At 37.6% G+C, this 19,274-nt stretch overlaps 1 protein-coding gene across 2 annotated transcripts in view; it reads left to right on the forward strand.

Moving 5' to 3' along the window:
* VRK1 (vaccinia related kinase 1) overlaps positions 1-9,513 on the forward strand; it is a 28,017-nt gene extending 18,504 nt beyond the window's left edge. For both annotated transcript variants that reach the window (XM_010021200.1, XM_010021199.1), the window contains one exon: positions 9,431-9,513. In XM_010021200.1, coding sequence (XP_010019502.1) covers positions 9,431-9,513 — 83 coding nt within the window. The remainder of the gene's footprint in view (positions 1-9,430) is intronic.
* The last annotated feature ends 9,761 nt before the right edge of the window (positions 9,514-19,274 follow it).

Genomic DNA, 19,274 nt, shown 5'->3' on the forward strand with positions numbered 1-19,274 from the left:
AAATACTTAAAACTGCATTTCCAGTTCTGACTAGTTATATTTACCATAAACTTGTTTCTTCATACATGATTAGCCCTGAAGTTTACTGTCCAGTAAAATGGGTATTTTTCTTGATACCTGTTAGTTGTAGAAATCAGAATTTAGACATACAGGAACATTCTAAAAGTTCCTGAAATGCTATTGTATTGGTATCTAAAAGGGAGAAATATAGCCAGATGGGTTACTCCTCAGGTGTTTAAACAACATCTCATGAGTATTTGGACTTAAAGCAATGACATGAAGAATCATATTTAACTCTTGCTGTTCAGTTAAACACCATTAACTGCATCTCACTGTGCAGTTTGTCTAATCTAGTCCAAAAAATTAGTTGTCACAAAAAGATCCTGAGCTGCTGTGCAGCAGTTTGTACTATACCCAAATGAGGGTGCACAGTGACTACAGAAACTCTGCCAGTAATTAAATGTACTACTGCAAAGGCTTGGGAGCCCCCAGGCTTGGTGGAGGAGGAATAAAGAATGATGCTGAGAAAGGATGGGCACCTTGAAATTCTTGCTGCTCCCACTGGTTGTTCTTAGCGTAGAGCGGCCACTTCAAATGAGTTCATTATAGGCCATTTCTTTCAATTATGTCAGCCATCTGACGTGCTTCTGGAGCTGTCAAGCAAGAGCGTTAGACTCTTCTTTTTAGAAACAGAATTTCAGAAAGCCCTCAAGAAATGGGCTGTGTTATACTTTCAATATAAGATGCATAAAATTTTGTGCAATTCTTAAAATGTTTTTTATTTAAATTAGCTTGTTACCAGTTTTGTCTTCCCCCAGCCCCCTGTAATAACTGGAACCCATATGCTTTCCAGAAAGGTGGAATTTTAAGAGGTATCCTTTTTAAGGTAATATGGATGATGGTGAAGTATTGTATTGGTCAATGTCTCTCCACCAAGGAAAATGCTATCAGAAGTGATGATTTCTATTTTAAATGAAAAGTTGTGGTTTTTTGTTTTTTTGTTTTTTTTTTTTTTTTACACTCTATTACAGCTCCATTTTCAGTATTATGTGCCTTCATATGTGATAGTAAAATATACAGGCTTATAAGTGATGATGCTGTTAAAGCAGAATACCAAATTTTGGCATACACTGTACGTATCCACCAACGCTTCTGCAGGGGTGTATTGCATAATATTAATAGGACTAATATGCTTGTTTTTAATCAGTTTGCATGGAGTAGGCAGCCTGTATAGGGAACTTGAAAATGGCATAAATGGTGGAAAAGTAGGTTTTATAGAATTTGTAAATAATCCTATGTTCAAAGCTACCAGTAGAGATAAAACCCATACCACCAGCAATTTTTTTTAATCTTGGGGTTGATGAAGATTGGATTCTAGAAATACAGAATTTTTTTATAACAGGGTTTGTTTTTTTTTTTTTTTTAATTTTTTATTTTTTATTATCCATTGTGAATTTTTTCTGAACAATTTGAGGGATTATTAAGTGGGACAGTATAAAAAGAAGTACTGACGTAGACATGACAATGAAAGTACTATTTCTTTTAATGTCCTTTCTTAATAGACTCTTCTGCTAGGGGTAGGAATTGTGCATGTCTGTATTGCTGGATAGCATCTAGCATGGTAAGGCCTTAACTGGCATCTTCAGATACTCTTGCAGTATAAAAACCTGTGTGAACAGCTCTGATATTAAAACAGTTATACTGATGGATTGGTTAGAAGGCTTTCCAAAATGGAGGTTTAATAGTATTTCTCAATTAATAGGTACTTAGCTTTATGTTTATTTACATTGCATGGCTTTGCATAAATCAGTATCTGGGTTATTGTCTCGGAAATCTTTTTCTCTTTATTCAAGCAAGATTTATTATTTAATGTTGGATTAAATCTACACGTAGGCTCATTTTTATATTTAAAGAATTATTGGCCTTGTCATCAAGCTTTAGGAGAAAGCAAATCATACGTTTTTCTTGAGCTTGTTTATGGCACCACTTGTTACTTTTCTTGCTACTCCACACTGATGCCCATATTATAGGTAGATTTTTACCTGTTAATTTTACACCCCAATAAAAACATATATTTTCAGCAAAACCTGTACTTTACAATAGTTCCAACTGACCATTATTCATGTGGTCCTTCTTGTGAGGGATTTGATATCTACTAGTATCTGTAACAGACTCCAGGAGTAAGTGGGTATTTGCCTTAATACAGTGTATGTCTGACTCGGCACGAAAAGATGTGTCCCTTTCTTTGCCATTCCTAGCCTTCCTTTGCCTGCAAATTTAATGTTCTAGTATGAGTGTACATCACCTGCTTTTAGAAGTTAAAATCATGTGCTTGCATGTTGTATGTAGAAGTTAACACAAAGATTCAGGTTTTGGAGCAGAGAAGTACTCAGTTGTCAAAAATATTGACAAACTTGCTTCAGTGGTTTGCATTTTGTACACTCAAACACAATATAAAGTGATCTGTCTTTTTGTGGCCTTGTCCCAATATTGTTTGAGGACCTTCAAAAGCTATTTAAACTAGAAGAGGTGTGGTAGGAGGTGATTTTTAAGTATAAAGATCCTTAAATTATGGGTAAAAACATTGAAAATAAATTGGATATAAAACAAATACATCTTTGTGGTTCTTCCTAAATAATGGTTTTCCTTGTCAATTCACGAGTGTCAAATTCACTGAGAAGCACCTTGAACGTGTTTCACTTGTAATAATAAAAAGACAAAATTAATGTCCAAGATGTAAAGTATGGGGCTGTACGTGTTTACTCCTGTGTCTGCTTATATTTGTATTTTAAGCTTATTTCTGTACAGTCTCTTCAGACCGCTTCTGGCACTTACACACTTAAAATGTAAATACATTTAAGATCCTCGTTATACTTCTTTTTATTATTACTGCTACTTTTTATTAGCATATAAAAAGTATTAATTTAAAACAAAACAAAAATCCTTCTGAAGACAATTTTCCATGGCATAAGCTTTTGTATAATAACTTGACATGTAGAACTAAATCATTTAAGCATAAAAGTGATGTCTGCTTTTTTCTTGGTTTAGTTGGTTTTTTGTTAGTTTTAATTTTTCTTCCTGTGACCTGAAGATGTATTGCAGTGTGCTGAACAAGTGTTGCAATTCAAACTCATAAAATTTGCAAGTGAAATTTTTCTGCAGGAAATAAAGAAAAATTGTACTGCAGTTACTCAAACTTTTACAGGGAACTACCCTTTTTCAAGATTGCAAGTAATATATTTGAGTTAAACTTTTGTTGCTCCTGCAAATCACTGTGTGGTTGGCAGGGAGGCTATTTTTAAACACATGCTGCATGTGGCTGCTGATGTATATGTGTATGTGCAACTGTGTTTTGGAATGTCTTCAGTAAAGTAATTTTTACAAGTAGAAATAAATCCACTATAGTTTTATCTGGAACAATTTTATATTAAAATTTTTAAAAGCACACTCACAATTTGATGTTATCTTCGGGAAATACACAGGCATGAAATCATCAATTAGTACATTTTTGTGTCCTGATGTTTTTCCATATGATAATATGGAAATGTATCAGCTGTATTTGTTGCAGGAACCAGACAGCTTGGAAGAACAGAGTACCTAAAGCCAAACCCTATCCCATAACTCTACAAGCTAACTTTCTTCTCCCTCGTCCCCACCCCACAATCATATATTTCCTGGAAATCAAGTCCATATTTAATCACAGAATCATAGAATAGTTTGGGTTGGAAGGGACCTTCAAAGGTCATTATCCTGGGTTCAGCTGTACCAGTTACTTTTCTCCTTCCTAGTAGTTGGCGCAGCACGGTGTTCCAGCTTTTGTCTGAGAACAATGCTGATAGCACACCAATGTTTTAGTTGTTGCTAAGTAGCGCTTTCCCTGATCAAGGACTTTTCAGTCTCCTGCTCTGCCAGTGAGGGGGATGGGGCACAAGAAGCCGGGAGGAAGCAGACACAGGACACTTGACCCAAACTAGCCAAAGGGGCTTAAACCACGACAGTCATCTAGTCCAGCCCCCCTCCAATGAGCAGGGGCATCTTGAACTGGATGGGATTGACCAGAACCACATTCAGCCTGGCCTTGAATGTCTCGAAGGGTGGCTCATCCACCATCTCTCTGGGCAACTGTGCCAGTATTTTGCCACTCTTATTGTAGAATGTATTTTCCTTACGTCCAGCCTGAATCTCCCCTCTTTTAGTTTAAAACCATTACCCCTCGTCCTATTGCAACGGGCCCTGCTAAAAAGTCTTTCCCCAGTTTGCATTTTTTTCAAGAGTAAAGAGAACAAGCCAACTAACAAAACTACTATTTGTTGCCCTTGTAGTTTCTTAACAGCGTTCAAACTACTGGAAAATTGTTGTTTGAGAAGTGTTGCACTGCAAGATTTTATCAGCTGTACACTGTTCCCCGGCTGACTTGGGAAAGGGCTTGTCAGAGCACTGCGTGCTCTTCCTTATTTCATCATCTTAAAAGAAAAGTAGTTCTTCCTTTGCACCATATTCAAACTGCCCAAACTAATTTGAGAACTGTACAGAAGTATGATGCTAAAGTCTCATTAAATACTGCACAGCCTGGCTTCGGTTCCCGTTTTATGTTTGCAGCTGGGCACAGAGCGTAGTCTTTCAGCTTCCAATGCTTTTTTTTTTGGTAAACAGCAATTAAATGGGTTCTGTTCTCTTGCTTTCCTTTACCAGTTTGATTCTTGTAGAACCTTTTAAAGGTGCAGTTGAACAAATAGCATTTCCTGGGGAGGCATCCAGCAAATGACGTGGTTATTTGTTATGGTCAAAGACAGCTGAAATCTGATCGAAGCACATTTTGCAAGACAAAAATGATACTGTGGTCAATGGAAGAATTTTGAAGAGCTGACAGTCGTGAATTTGTCTCCTTTGGAAATGACAAGCCCAAAGTTAGTTATTTAAATTAGTAATAAAACATACTCTTGGGTTAATTTAATGCACTGAGGTCTGATATAGTGGCATGTGCAAGATCGTATCTGGTTGTCTAGGGAGAGTTGTGCTAGGTCAGTAGTCCTCTCATTCCTACTGCATCACTTCTTGGCTTAACTGTGGCAATACAGTGTATGTAGAATGAAGTTACCAGTAATAAAGAAATGTTAGTTCTGTCATAACCGGCTGTGGCACAGGTGTCTACACAGGAATGATGATTAAGTTCCGTCTATGTAGAGTCTAATCTAAGAGCATCTTTTTCAGAAACTACTTGAGAACTCTCCACCACGTGGTCCAACACTCCAGATTTATGGACCTTTGCTTCTTAACGAGACAAACATATAGCAAAGTGTGTGTGTGTGAGAGATTATGCACATATGTGTGCACACGGGTGTTGTTTTTTTTTTTTTTTTAAGAAAGAAAACCTTTCAGTATCTGATCAGCCTACTCAACTACATGTGCTGCATTTGAGGGTGAAGTATGTTAGCTGTGATTTTTAATGGTGATTACTAGAGGTCTAGTTTAAGAGCTTGCATAGGCTAGAATTGCTAATACTCTTCAGCCATTATACAGAGCTGGCATATACTCAGTCTTTGCCAGGTGGAAATACAGCATATGCAAGTGATGCAGTTGCTGACATCGCCAGCACGCCTGCTGCTAGATGTTTTTCACTTACCTGATGCTTGCCTACAGTCTGAAATGTGTATGTGGTTCTGTTTTCAAATATTCTAGCCTATCATATAATCTAGAAGTCACCATTAACACCTAAATCATACCTGTTTTCATCTGCTCAGTAGCTGTTTTCATGCTTAGAATCTCTCCCTGTCCTTTCCATCAGTGCAGGCAGTTAAGTGGGAAACCTGGGACTTGTGATGGTTATTCTCACCAAAGGAACCTCTGTCATTTTATAGGAACTTTCATTTTTTTGACTCAAGTAGAGTTTTATTTCTCTTACTTATAAGACTTTCGCATGTTTCTATAACAGTGTGCGTAGAATTGGAAAACAAGGTAAGAAGGGGTGTCGGGAGGTGGTCTGCTCTATACACCTGTCTAAGGACAGGCATATTTACATCAGTGTTCATCTTGATACATACCATAGTTTCTCTTAGAACTTCGATTATTAAGCTTCTAAAACACCCCTGGTCAACACCACTTATAATATTTAACTGTCATTACTACTAAAAAGTGCTAGATAAAGGAGTATTTCTAGTAGCTAATACAAATTTCCCTTAAGCTTATTAGTTGTCCTGCCCACTACAGACAAGAATATTGCTTTCCTTTTATGCAGCAACTTTTTGCACATTAGATGTATTTTTGCACATCACATCTCTCATCGTTTTTTCCTTTCTTCAGTTAAGCTAAAATTAAATCATCATGATTACCACTCCTGATTTCCCCCCTAGCCCATTTTTCTCAAAACTTTCTTGAAGGATAGAGCCCAAAACTATACACAGTGCTGCTGGGTTCCTTTTTTAAAGTTGCTTTTTAATACCGTTTACATGGAGAGGATCAGATATCACAGTCAACTTGTCTAATAGTTTCTCTAGAGCCTGTAGAACTCTGCCTCTGCTGAACTTTGTTCCAGTCTCAAAACAAGCTGTGCAGTGACACCATCTGGTTTATTTTTGCCTATATAATTCTTCCTCATTTAAATTGCTGTTGCAGCCTAATTCAGTTTAATCTGCTTTATAAAAACCCTCTCCTTTGCTTGTAATAGCTTTGTTTGTGTCCTCATTTGGTGCTGCCCACAGAGGGTTTCCATTTTCAGAAACGGAATTGGCATTTCTCCCACAAGAAAAGTTTGTGGGGAGAGGGCAATATACGTTATCAGGTTAACTAATTTTGAAAGTGCAGAAAGACTTTCAGCTCTGAAATAGCTGCAAACTTTGAAGCTAAACATGGGTTGAGAGCAGTCATTCTGAGTTTAACGTAATTAGCTTAATCATATAGTTTAAGAGAATATTTCTGCTGGTTAAGTTTGCAATGATGAATAAAAGAACCATGACAAGTATGTTTTTTTTCCTTTTTTTGTTATGATTCACTTAGAGATTCTTCATGATGATGGTTTGTTTAGAAAAGCCTTAAAAAAGAACTCATTAATGCAATAAAAATAAAGGCAAAATCAGAGGCAGTGTAGCTCTCTTCTCATTTTTGGTTTTCCAGCATAGGCAACGAGAAATGGGTAAACTCTTACTGAATTAGGAATTAGTAAGCTTTAATTGCTTGTATTGTCTGTGATGACCATGAAATACTAGATTCCTGAAATACAAGCATGAAAATCTGATGACTCATTTGTTTTTTCTTTCTAACCAAACACCTGTAATAGTTTCCTACCGAAGGTGATAATTTTCATATTGACAGTCTTTCTGATAATAGCACATGAATTTGACCTGTCATTGCAGCATTTGATTATACAGGCTATGATTGGAGGAGAAGAAAAAAATCAGTTACCTCAGTCAAAACCAGTGAAGATTAATGAAAGGGAAAAAGATCAAGCTATTGCTTTTTCTTGAAGAGGAAACTTTGGTAATTCTCTGCTTCCTGTTGCAATTCAAGGATTCCAGGAAAAAAATCTCAGAAGGGATTGAAATGAGTAAACTGGTACGGTTCATGCAGTTGATAGAATAACTTGGCTTACATACCACTGTGACTACCTAATTTGAAAATTCAGAAGACTTGTCTGTTGCTAGAATTCACAATTACCGTAGCTGAAATACTTTGTGACTTTGAAAATTAGAAACTAATTCTTAAACATAAACCAGAATTTAGCTGCAAGAAGGAATGATTTACCTAGTAAATTTACTACTTTATTTTATGATAACTGCTTGTGTAGCTTTTAGTGACCAGTACTTGTAAGGGTACCAGAATGGATTTGATTTTTGCAAAGCAGTTGCGGGGAGAGGATAGGGGGAAGTCTTGGGATGTGTGTGTTTTGCCAGAACAGATCTTCCTTTGATAAAGCTGCTGTGCTCAATGAGATACTGACACCAAAGCTGTCCATTTCTTTAAAGTGATTTATTAAAGATATATTGTCTGAAAAACCCATTTATAGTTTTATGTTGAAAGCAGCAAGTGCTTTTGGATAAAAAAAAAAGAACAAGAGTATTTTTTCACTCTCCATTTCGTTTTCAAGAATGGAAAAATTCTTCAAGGTTAATTTTGATGGTTTTAATTTCAAATCAACGTTTTATGAGCAAATTAACTTATGTAAAATTAAACAAACATGAAAGCAAAACTGTTTGCAATGGTTCATTGATTTTCTTGGTGTGATTTTGGTGTTGGGTAGACTCGAGACTATTTGGCTTGTTTTGCAGTGTTCTCTGCCTCCTTGTTTTCCCCAAAATTCACTTCCTGAGCTTGAACAATCAGTAACTCACACCATTCAAAGACTGTCATCTTGTGGAAGCACCTTTTTTCTTATGGACTTCCATGAAACTCAGTTTTACCTCTTTTTCTTTGTCAGTAATGCACATTAAGAAGTTGACCAGGAACTGTAGAGTTATATACAGTTTTGCAAGCAAGAACTTAAATAGTTAGGCATACTGACTCTGAGGAGGAAGTCAGGATTAAATAATAATAAAAAAAATACTGTGACTAGGAAATGAAAAGCATTTCATTGTTACTGCATTTACAAAAATGGTAGAAATTTTATGTGATATGTTTTTCTTAAAGTTACTGCAGTTGAATGTGAGTTACAGAAATGAGCTGTGGTGGATTGGGTTTGGTTTTTTTTTCCTCTTCCCTGCTAATGGGCAGGGAAGCATCAAAGTGCAGGGAGGTTCTTATAATTGCATATATAAGTATGGTCTCTTTGAATAACCTGTCTGCCAGCCTTGTTAGGAATCTTATTTAGATGGCACTGTTCATTACCTTTGTTAATAAACTAGTCAAATAATGACTTGAAATCTGTAGATAAAGTTGCACTTGTAGCTGAGCTGATTTAACAGCTTGACATCTTCTACCTGTATTCCTTCCACCTCCCCTTCTACCAGCTCCATTCAGAACGCTCTAAGATGCTGCAACCCACTAACGCTGTGAGAATACTAGACCAAAAAAAGTTCTTTGCCAGCTTATGGAGCTGGATCAGTTTAGGAAAAGGTCCAAAGAATACCAAGCATGGCTTCATACTGGGACGGGTCATAGAACTAAAAGTTGGTGCATGGGGAGGAAGGAGGAGCTTAGGTTTTGAAGAGGATCAGATTCTTCATCTCTTGGTGGAGGTGGGCTATTAAATTGACTCAACTGTATGTAATGCTAGTGTTTGAGAAGTGGAATTGTACAATGTGTTTTTCATGGAAAATCAGTGTTCAGAAATGACAGTAAATTCTTTTGAGTCTGTGTGATGTGTGCCCCCATTGCTCCCAGTCAAAACTAAATGAATGATTTGAGATGATCTGTCCTCTTAAAGACTACAAGTATTTTCTTGTGATCCATTTCTGTTACTTTTATAGAAAGGTTTGTCTTTTTTTTGTTTGAATTGCAGACGCAGTAGCTACCAGAACCCGGAATATGACCTCACCAAAATCCAAGAAAGGCACAGCAACCAGAAAGAGAGTCCAGAAATAAATAGATGGAACAATAAATTAAGTTGCTTTTTGGCTCACCTCTGGGCTTTTGTCAGTTGCTAAACACGAGAGACTTTTTCTTTCCTTTTTAAACAATGAATCCTGTAAAAACACGACTGCTGTTTGTACCTGGTTTTGAAGAATAAATGTTTTATTAACATATTTGCATAATTTATGTATAGTTAAATACTAATGCAAAATTTTCCAACTTTGAAGTGAGGATGCATTTTTATTTTTTATATGCAAGAATTCATATCTTAAAGGCAAACTAAAAATGCTTTTTTCTGCTTTATAATGTAGAAATAAAGCCTTACTTAGTTTCCTTATAGGTATTTTAGAAGGAACAGGTAGTTGTTGCATCTGATTTCTTCTGATTTTGAGTAAAGTCATATTGGAGGTCACTTAGATGTACACTGAGATGAAGTCTGAAATGGTAGAGACATCTTTTAAGTGTATCTCATGTATGAATAAAGAAAGAGGATATAAGACAAGAATCTCATCATTCCATTCTAGTTTGTTATAAAGTGCATTTCAGCAATTCTTTGGAGGACAGGTAGTGAATTTTTTTACATAGTATTTTTGTTTATATAACTTTTCCGATTACTCAGAGTTTCTCCAGGAAGAAAGAGACCAGATTTTTAGACAAGGCCCAGGGCAAAGAAAAGAGCCAAAAAAAGCCCAATGCCCATTCTCAATGCCTCCCTCAGATTTTCTATGTTAGTGAAAAGGCTAGAAAAGTTATAATTAATAATAACTTTGTAAAGTATCTTGTTCCAGTAAAAGTTTGGCTTGCATGTGCTTCTCATAACAAAATGGTGATTTACCCTTTTTTAATAGTTGAGAAGCAAGTAATCTTCGAAAACCTTTCTTAAAAGTACTTCCTTCCTCAGTTTTGATTCTTCTCTTCAGAGTTGTGAGACAAAAAATGCAGTGTTTAATACCAGTGAGATACCACTTCTTTTCATTTAAATACTGCAAAAATACTTAGGGTATAATTAGGGCATGAACATCATTCTTGTCAGGGAGAGTGCTTTATGTATTTTAGCAAACCAAAACGAATCCATATGAGCCAATGGGTGGTGTATTTGTGTGGATGTCAAGTGCTCTGCTTGCCTGATTGTATAAGGTCTGAGTAGCTACTGACTGAAATAAATATGTTGTAGCATAAAATGTTGAATGAATGATGAGGCCATGTTTTGAAAACAAGGGAATCAGTTGTTTTGAAATAAAACTGGAATAACATATTTAAAAGGTGTCATGCCTCCTCCTTTCTGTTCTGACTGCTGTACAGGCTCATTTTCCTGGGTATTAGCAAAGTGTGGCTGACGACTGTAAGCTTGGCATTCTCTTTGTTTCAGATGTAAAAATAGGACTGCTAAAGCCTCTCTTATATTTAAAACTCCTCAAATCAAACTATCATTTTAATGATTTCATTTAATCATTCTGTTCAAACAGTATGTTAGACTATTCTGAATAACTATTGTCAGGAAAGCATATTGTATTCTCTTGCTTGTCTTGCATACTCAAAGTTAATGTTGTTCTTTTGTAATTCAGTTGTTGGACATTTTAATTTTTTTAGTGACTTATTTACCTTCTTTACTTTCCAAGTTTCAAGGACTGTGCTTTCTTTTGACACTACCAAAGCCGAATACAACAAACAGACATTTCCATTTATTTATAAAGAATGTTTTGAGGTGCAGATTTCATAAGCCACTTCTACCTCTTCCCACCCCAAAAATATCCTTTGTACTGGCAAGTGTTCTGTGAAGAAAAAGGGTGCTTTCCATTCTAGGTCAATGTTGTTTTGGGTCTTGTCACTGCATACAGGAGACTCTGCAAAGCTACAGTCTTCATGGGCAAGAATGCCTCTGGCTCACTGCAAACTGCAGTGATGCTTGAAGTGTGGGCCAGTCAGGATGAGCCAAGTGGAAGGCTGTGATAATACCTGCAGTACTTCCGTATGTATTACACACAGTCTGTGCTTGCACACATGTATGTTTGGTATTTTGCAAAACAGTGATGGGGAAATACAGCACTTTCTAAGAGGCGGAGGGTGTAGTAGAATTTTGTTGACATCCCTGTTTGAAAGTAAAGCCCCTAACACAAAAGAAGCAAGCTGCCTTTAGACTGCATTTACTGCTCTTGATGACTCCAGTTGTGTGTAAATATTAGAAAACAGCAGGGTCCTGCATTCCAAGAATCACTTGAGCAGTGCCATGAAGACAAGTGTCCTTACTGGTATTGTAGTCATACTCCCAAGCTCTCCTGCTGTTTCTAATCTGTGCGCACAGCCGTGAAAAAACTGGACTGACATTTACAGGCACAGCGGGGAAACACTTGAGTAGGGAATGTTAAAGACTCCGCTACCTATGTTTCAAAGTGGCCACCATACATGATAAATCTTCACAGGAGAACTAGTCGGCACTTCAGCTGATGGTGTAATGAGGATATTGATAATGAAGCACAGAATGTTTCTTTAGTGCTTGAACATTTTGCAGACAGATTGTTTATAATTTTTTCCCCTAATCTAAAATATCTGGAGAGAGAATCAAATTCGGGATGGGTATAAGATATTTTTTAGATGGTGCCGATTTGATATTTTTAGCAGGAATATTTCCCAGTCAGTTAATGTAAAATAATAACATAATTCCTGCTATCTGTTGCAGCTAGCATTAAGAAGAGGGTCAGTTGCTTTCTTGAGTAGTTTGACAGACTTTTCTCACTGTTTTGTCCCAGTGAGCTGCCAGATTTGGGATGCCATAATACCAGTAATGCAATTAGGTTTTCTGCACGTTGTCTGGTTGACTTCTCAGTTAAGAGTTTCTTTCCCTTTGGGAATAAGACTAGACAGACTGTCATTTGCTATTACTAATTCTGCTTAGCATTATCACTGGAGCTTTTTTGTAATTAGCTATCTTAGTTGGCTCTTAAATTTTAATAGCCAATTGAAGCTACATTTTAGCCAAGTTCCATATCTAAATTGCATTCAGTCCATTAACAAAGTTGGTTAAAAGGCTATTAAAACAAAAGCCAATATATGGTGGTTAGCACTTAGATGTTTGCAGCAGTAGTAGTACCAGCCTCCAATGAATATTCTCGAGAAATGGCACTTCCTTCTAGCAAAGGAAATGCACAAAGAATGACCAAAGTTTGTTTGGGGAACAAAGGCAGATTATGCAGAAAACTTGCAAAAAAAAAAAAAAAACAAACCAACAAAACCAAAAACTGAAGTGTGTTTTCTGGAAGGTGGGAGAGATACGGGGTGCAGAAGGGGGCAGTTAATACTTCTCAGATTTGACAGGTTCTGGAAAAGCCAAATAAATGAAGTGATGTTTTTCTCCATTTCAGCTGATCAAAATTATTAGCAAAACCATCTGAAGCACCTTCTGGTAGAATTGTCATCTTGCTGAGTTTAGTTTGTAAAACATCCTGCCAGACATTAAAAAAACTGTAAGCATGCCAGCACATAGGCTCAGAGCACGGCTTCTCTAATTGATAGACCCTATAATTTTCTTTTTTACTGAAGACCATGGCTGGATACCTCAGCCTCCCGAGTAATTTAACATAGCATCAGCCTGACTTTTTTATCCCTAGTAGCATTTGTCTGAATTAGATTTTTCTTCTGTTTTCTTTCTTAAGGTGTAGACAGGAGATTAACAGCCTTTGGATCATCCTGTGACAAATAATGGCTTTCTCAGACTCAGAGAAAAGAAACCTTTACTGTTGTAAAGACACCAGATACTAATACTGCTACAGTTTTAATAGAAAGCCTACCAGTTGCTGATGGTTTGCAGTGCCCTTTATCGGTGGTGATAGCTTAGTATCAGTAGCTTCATTATAGGAAGTGTGAGGCAAACCCCAGATTATGTCTGAATAACCAGTGTATGTATGTTTTTAACATCATATATACTGGGACATCTAAATTAGAGTTTTCACAGTGGACCAGTTCCATTGTTAAACAAGATGCAGAGCTGGTGCTCACTGAACATGATTCAGATCCTGCTGCTTTTAGCTGCACTGCAACATCAAACTGATTGGAAAACTGTGGTGGTAAGTGCCAATCCCTTCACCTCCTGTGCTGTTGTGGGGGTGCTGGGCTCTTTGCAATGGTGCAGTACTCGGAGAAGGAATCTCTTTTCTCTCTTTGAGGACTTATTTTCATGATGTCCTTTCTCATAGGCAGGGAGAAAGCAGGTGTGGTAAGATCGTCGTCTTTGGAAATTCCTACAGTTCTAGTTGGGATCTCATGGATAGCCTTATGCAGCTGCATGCTAACTCACATGCAATTCGGTATTCTTCACTTGTATTTTCAAGATTGAAAGGCTGAAGATTTAGAAGGGTGATTCCATGAATTCTTTGCTGCTTCATTTTAGGCTTTTTTCTCTGTGGATGATACCTCTATAGCAACAGTTCTGGGTTGTGTGGTGGGTTTTTTTTTTGGGTGCTTTTTATTTATTTGTTTGTTTATTGTTTTTCCTTTTCTCCTGAAGGAATATATAGAAGAGGAAATATACTGTGTCTGTGATATGAGTTTTGCCTGGATGCAGAGTGAGACAGACAACTTAGAAAAATGAGAAAAATGCAACAGGCCTAACTGGGTGCTACAGACTAGTTTTCTCCACACTGACATGCCATGTTTTTAAACATGTAATCATCAGCAGTACTGCACTTGTACTTCTTTCTCATTGTCTGTGTTTCATCTTATCCCAGCCAAAACCTGCCTTCTTTCAGGCTGGAGCATATCCTGCCCATGTAGGCTTCTATGCCAGATTTTAATGCCTTTGCATTTAGTTCTACCACTTACAAATACCTGATGTATTTTTAAATGGACCTCAAGTTCTATAACTACCTAAGCTGCTGACAAGTGAATCCTGACAGCTTTTTCTTCACCACTGTGAGTGCTGCAACAAGCCAAAATTTAGGTTTCGCATTTTCTAAGGGATACCCGAAAGGGTAAAACTGTTGTGGAGGAACTGTCATTTGATGAGAGAAAGATTGCCTCCCATATTTCTACCCCTTGTCTTGGAAGGTCAGCTTTCTAACCCTGCAGACCTTAGCTGCTGTGATGGGTTTTCATAAGTATACTCGAAAGAAAGGTGATGAGAACGCAGTGAGACAGCTGTGAAGTACAGTAGAAGTGAAAACAAAACATACATTTTCATGAACTTTCCTGAACTAATTCCTTTTGCCAGACGGCTCCAAACAGGAGGAAGCTGGCACAGTGGTAACCTGCATCTGCAGCTTCTGGGAGAAGAAAAATGCTTCCTTGGCAAATGGAGCAAGAAACCTAGAAAATTAAGGATTAATATGTTCATTTGTACAGAAGCAGTGAGAACACAGTAACATGAAATACTACCAAGGAGGGTGCATTTAGAAGACAAAAGAGCCCTGGAAGGGAAGGTACTTAGCTTTGTTCAGAATGCAAACTATAACATGCAGTTCTGGGAATTGGTGAATTGCACAGCTGAATGTTAAAAGAAATTACTTCATACCACAAGAAATACACGATCTGTGCCTTGAAAACCTGAAGGTATTTTCCTTTTCTTTTCTGCCAGGAGAAGAATAGAACACTGAATCTACTTGAAAGTAAGTAACCCTCCAGCTAATTTTGTCTATCTGCTGCTAAACCTGAACAAACCCAGTTTTACCAATAAACTGAATTCCTTTCTGAAAACAGATACATCTATAAAAAAAAAAAAAAAAAAAAAAAAAAGGCCTTTATTCTTAAATTCTTGCTAATCTCTCATTATGGAGCTGTTTCCTCTGGAATGGTGAGGGTGGATTTGTGCTAGCAAATGTGTAATCCCTGACTCACTTCTAATAATGCTTGGTGATGGCCATAGTGGAAGGTGTTCGGTAAAAGCATCATGTTTAGAAGACCGTATGGTTCTGAAAATATCTGGATGTGGTCTAACAATTATTTCCTTCTGTCACTGACAGCTCATCGTCAGTAATTTATAGACTTTGACTTTTCTAAGATGGTAGTGCTCAAAATATTATTTGCAGCCAGTAAGAGCTGCAGGTATCCAGTATCTGAAAATCAAGTTTATGTTCCTCTAAATATATAGCCCTTGTCCACCAGAAAGACAATGTTTCTGGCTATTTAGCACACTGCTGAATTATCCTTTAAGAGTAGTGATAGAAGCAAAATCACAGGAGAGGAATGAGTAATTCTTAACTGAAATTACACACTGCAACACAGTAACTGTTAAGCTAGCCCACAGAACTTATGCCTGAACTTGGCATTCCTTGATTACCTAAGAGTACAGTGACAGAGGTAATGAGGAGCTGCAGGAGTAAGAAACAAATGTATTGAAATATGTTGTGGTTTTGCTGTGTTCTTCACAGTTTTTGCATGTTGGCTTTGTTTTAAGCTTTTTCAGGAGGTGGTTGTCTTCTTACCCGTCTGCATAGTACCCAGTACTTTAGGTTTATTAGACTAATTGTTTAGCCTTATTAGGCTAACTATTAGCCGTATGGAAATTTACATTGCCCTGAAGAGCACTGAAAATGAGGGGAATAATAGCAGACCTGAAACACTGGCAAGCATTGGAGCAGGCCAGGGCACAACAGATCATTGTGCTTATACCTAAGGAAATGCATTGTTGTTCTGGACAGGCTCTCTGCTTCTTGCCTGGGGTGGAAGATTCAAGGTGTGTTCCTTTCTTACACCAGTGGTTGGCTTGCTGCTTCCTCTTCATCATATCTGCCTGACAAAAGCAAAACAGAGCCATCCACCTCAGGTATCTCCTTCATCTGTCTCTTTCAGTCCTATTTAATCTGATTTCTTCCCTCTTTAAGTGCAGGCAATGATAATTGCTATTTGGTGCACTGTTCTGATCAGAGCTGTGCTTGCAAGGTTCAAAACCCTGGGACCAGAAGTATGAGTCCTACATGGGTACTGGGGGACCTACTAATTCACAGTGGGTCAGCTGGGTTTCACAGCTTGGCAGGGACTGTAATATCACAGGGAGCTTTCAAGGGTACACAAATAGTGGAGAAGGCTTTGCTCTCTGCTCTCCTCTAAATTCTCTCCTTTTATTCCTCTTTTCTACCATAGCAACTCCTCAGATCTTTGCAAGATGTACAGACATTGTTCTTCCCCTTCCCTCCATTTTCCCTCTACTTCTCCCCTACAGACACATCTGCATGTGACTTGCTAGAGAAGCCTATGGTTCACTGTGTTTCCACAGTATCGTGTTGCCTTCAACAATCTTACTAGCTTTTCTGAAAGAAGGGAATGAAAAAATTGTACCAAAGAAGTGACTTTTCTGGAAAACGGTTTCATCCAGGTGTATGATGTTCAACCGCCAGAGTATTCCTTTACTTTGTATGCATGATAATTTTCGTGTATACATATCGTCTTGGTATGGTTTCTCAGGAGTGTTTGAGTTTCTTAATGTATTAATGATCCCCAAGGGAGAGACAGCATAGATTATAAGCCCCTAATTATCTCATGAGTTCTCAAGTATCTAGATTAGAAGACAGACAAAGATTTTTGTATATCATGTTGCATTCCACTGGGAGCTTGTTTACTGTGGAAACCTGCCTGAATGTATGGATAGCCCATGTAGGTCAGCAGCAAGCAATGGAAAGTGTCCAACTTCTTAAAACTGAAAGTTTTATTTCTAACTGCAAAGACTTCTTTAGAGAAGTGCCAGGGGCAATTCTACTAGACTGGTCTGCCCAACAGTTGATCAGTCTAATAGAATACCAGCCAAACAGGGATCTGAATCTCTGGTGGCAAAGGGACTTGCATCATTTTCTCTCTTAAGAATGTCTCCTGTTCATAAAGTGGAGCTTTAACTGTGAAACAACATTCATTAAATAGATTGTTCATAAAGAAAATAATGAATGTCTACTCAGATATTTCCGTTCTTTTGTTGCCTTTGTAACAACCTAAAGAACATATATTTGTCTGAACTGGTAAATTTCAGTCTCTGCCTTACTGAGTGCATTCCAGTTATGGGCAAGAACACATTTGCCATTGTATCACAAGCAGTGACATGTTTCTAGTATATGATCTGCTGGCAAGTTATTTAAGCCGTCAGACCACAAAAAACTATCAGACTTGCACTTCTACATGCCTGATAGAATTTATAGGCATTGCCAATTAGTTATGCTTGTACCAGCTACGGTGCAGATGTGATCTGTTCTTCCCCAGTTCCTGGTGACATCCCAATGTCTGAAGAAGACATTCATCAAGATAAAGGGTAGGGAACATCTGATGGGTGGATGGTAAAGAGGGATTTCAGGATATCTGCTCCACAGACACTTGTCTCTAGGAAGTCACAACTCCCAGCAATTCCATATACACTTGCTAATCATCCCCTCTGCCTTTGATACTACTTTACTACCCAATTTATTACCAGCACTGTTGTAGGATGCAATAGAAAGTTTTTCAATCCTGTCATGAGTTCTTTCAGGTCCTATTACAGAATCTGGATCTCATGCTTTTTGTTTCTCTGGAGGAATCAATGAAACATACATGATCACTGCAAAGTTTTTTACATTAGATTTTAGTGGTAGATTAATCCCGACAATGAAGCACCATCAAGGGAGAATTTTCTAATCTTTTGAACAGAAAGGTTGGAAAGAATTAGTGGATTTCTGAATGGATCACTTCCTTCCTCTCCAGAAGCCTGGACTGGGTTTTTGTCTTTGGTGTTTTGGGTGGCTTTTTTTTTTTGTTTGTTTGTTTGTTTTTTGGTTTTGTTTGGCTTTTTTTTGGTTGCTTGGTTTGTTCTTTTTTGTTTGGGGTTTTTTTGGGTTTTTTTTTCCCCGTTTTTGTGTCATATCAGCCCCGTCAAAAAACTGTAAAAAAAAAAGATGGGGGGATAAAACTTTGTTATATCTTTGATCATTCAGACTCAGCAGAAACTCAGGGCAAATCATTGCTGCTTCTTTCTGTTTTCAGAACAAGGCTTTTGAGAGCAGTCAAGTTCAGCAATTACTATTTTGGAAATTTAAACGGATCACTAAAACACATTCATCTTTTTGCTTCCTCCTCATCAAAGTATTTGATTACCATTTGATGGCTGGAAGACATCACAGTGAGAAACCCTTTGCCTCTCACTACGTATCCTTTGCAAAGAAGAAGCTGAGTTCAAGACCCGCCCCAGAATTCATGCCTACTTTCTACCTCCTTTTGAGAGGCCGAGGGGTGTTAAGAGTTGTACATAGCTTACAGAGGGCATACACATAAGTGATACCAAATGGAACCGAACTATTTCTGAACTGTCTGAGAGTACCCCTGATGTGGAGCACAGTTCTTTTAAGAATTAGGGCATGCTATTCCTCTACAGTGCTTTGCTGTGGCAAAAATGGACAAATCAGTAGGTTAATTATGTAAAACTTGTATTTAGTTTTGCTTCACATTAACGATGAGGATAGCATGTGTAGAAACGTATTTTTACATTCAGGATTTCTTACAGTTGGCCTATTTTACCAACGTTAAGATTCAGTCCATTCTCCATCTGACACTTGTGTCCTTATCAACAATCCTGACATTTTATTGATGAGATATAAATATGAAAGGGAAGAATCTACAAGCTCAAACTCAGAAAAAGAGCTTTTTATTAAGGCTTTCTCCCCCCGCCCCCCTTAAGCTGTTCTGTTGTCCCTACCCCTACAAAACGTAAGCAAGCACTAGAAGAGAAGAATTAATCAACAGCAAACCAAATGATATAAAGAGAGACATTATTTTTCATCTGTCCTTTTTAGAAGGGTAATTGAAAGAGACAGGAGTCAACTAAATTTAGT

Source organism: Nestor notabilis, unplaced genomic scaffold (assembly GCF_000696875.1).
Source record: "Nestor notabilis isolate BGI_N333 unplaced genomic scaffold, ASM69687v1 scaffold16768, whole genome shotgun sequence".
In the NCBI taxonomy this organism is placed as follows: domain Eukaryota; kingdom Metazoa; phylum Chordata; class Aves; order Psittaciformes; family Psittacidae; genus Nestor; species Nestor notabilis.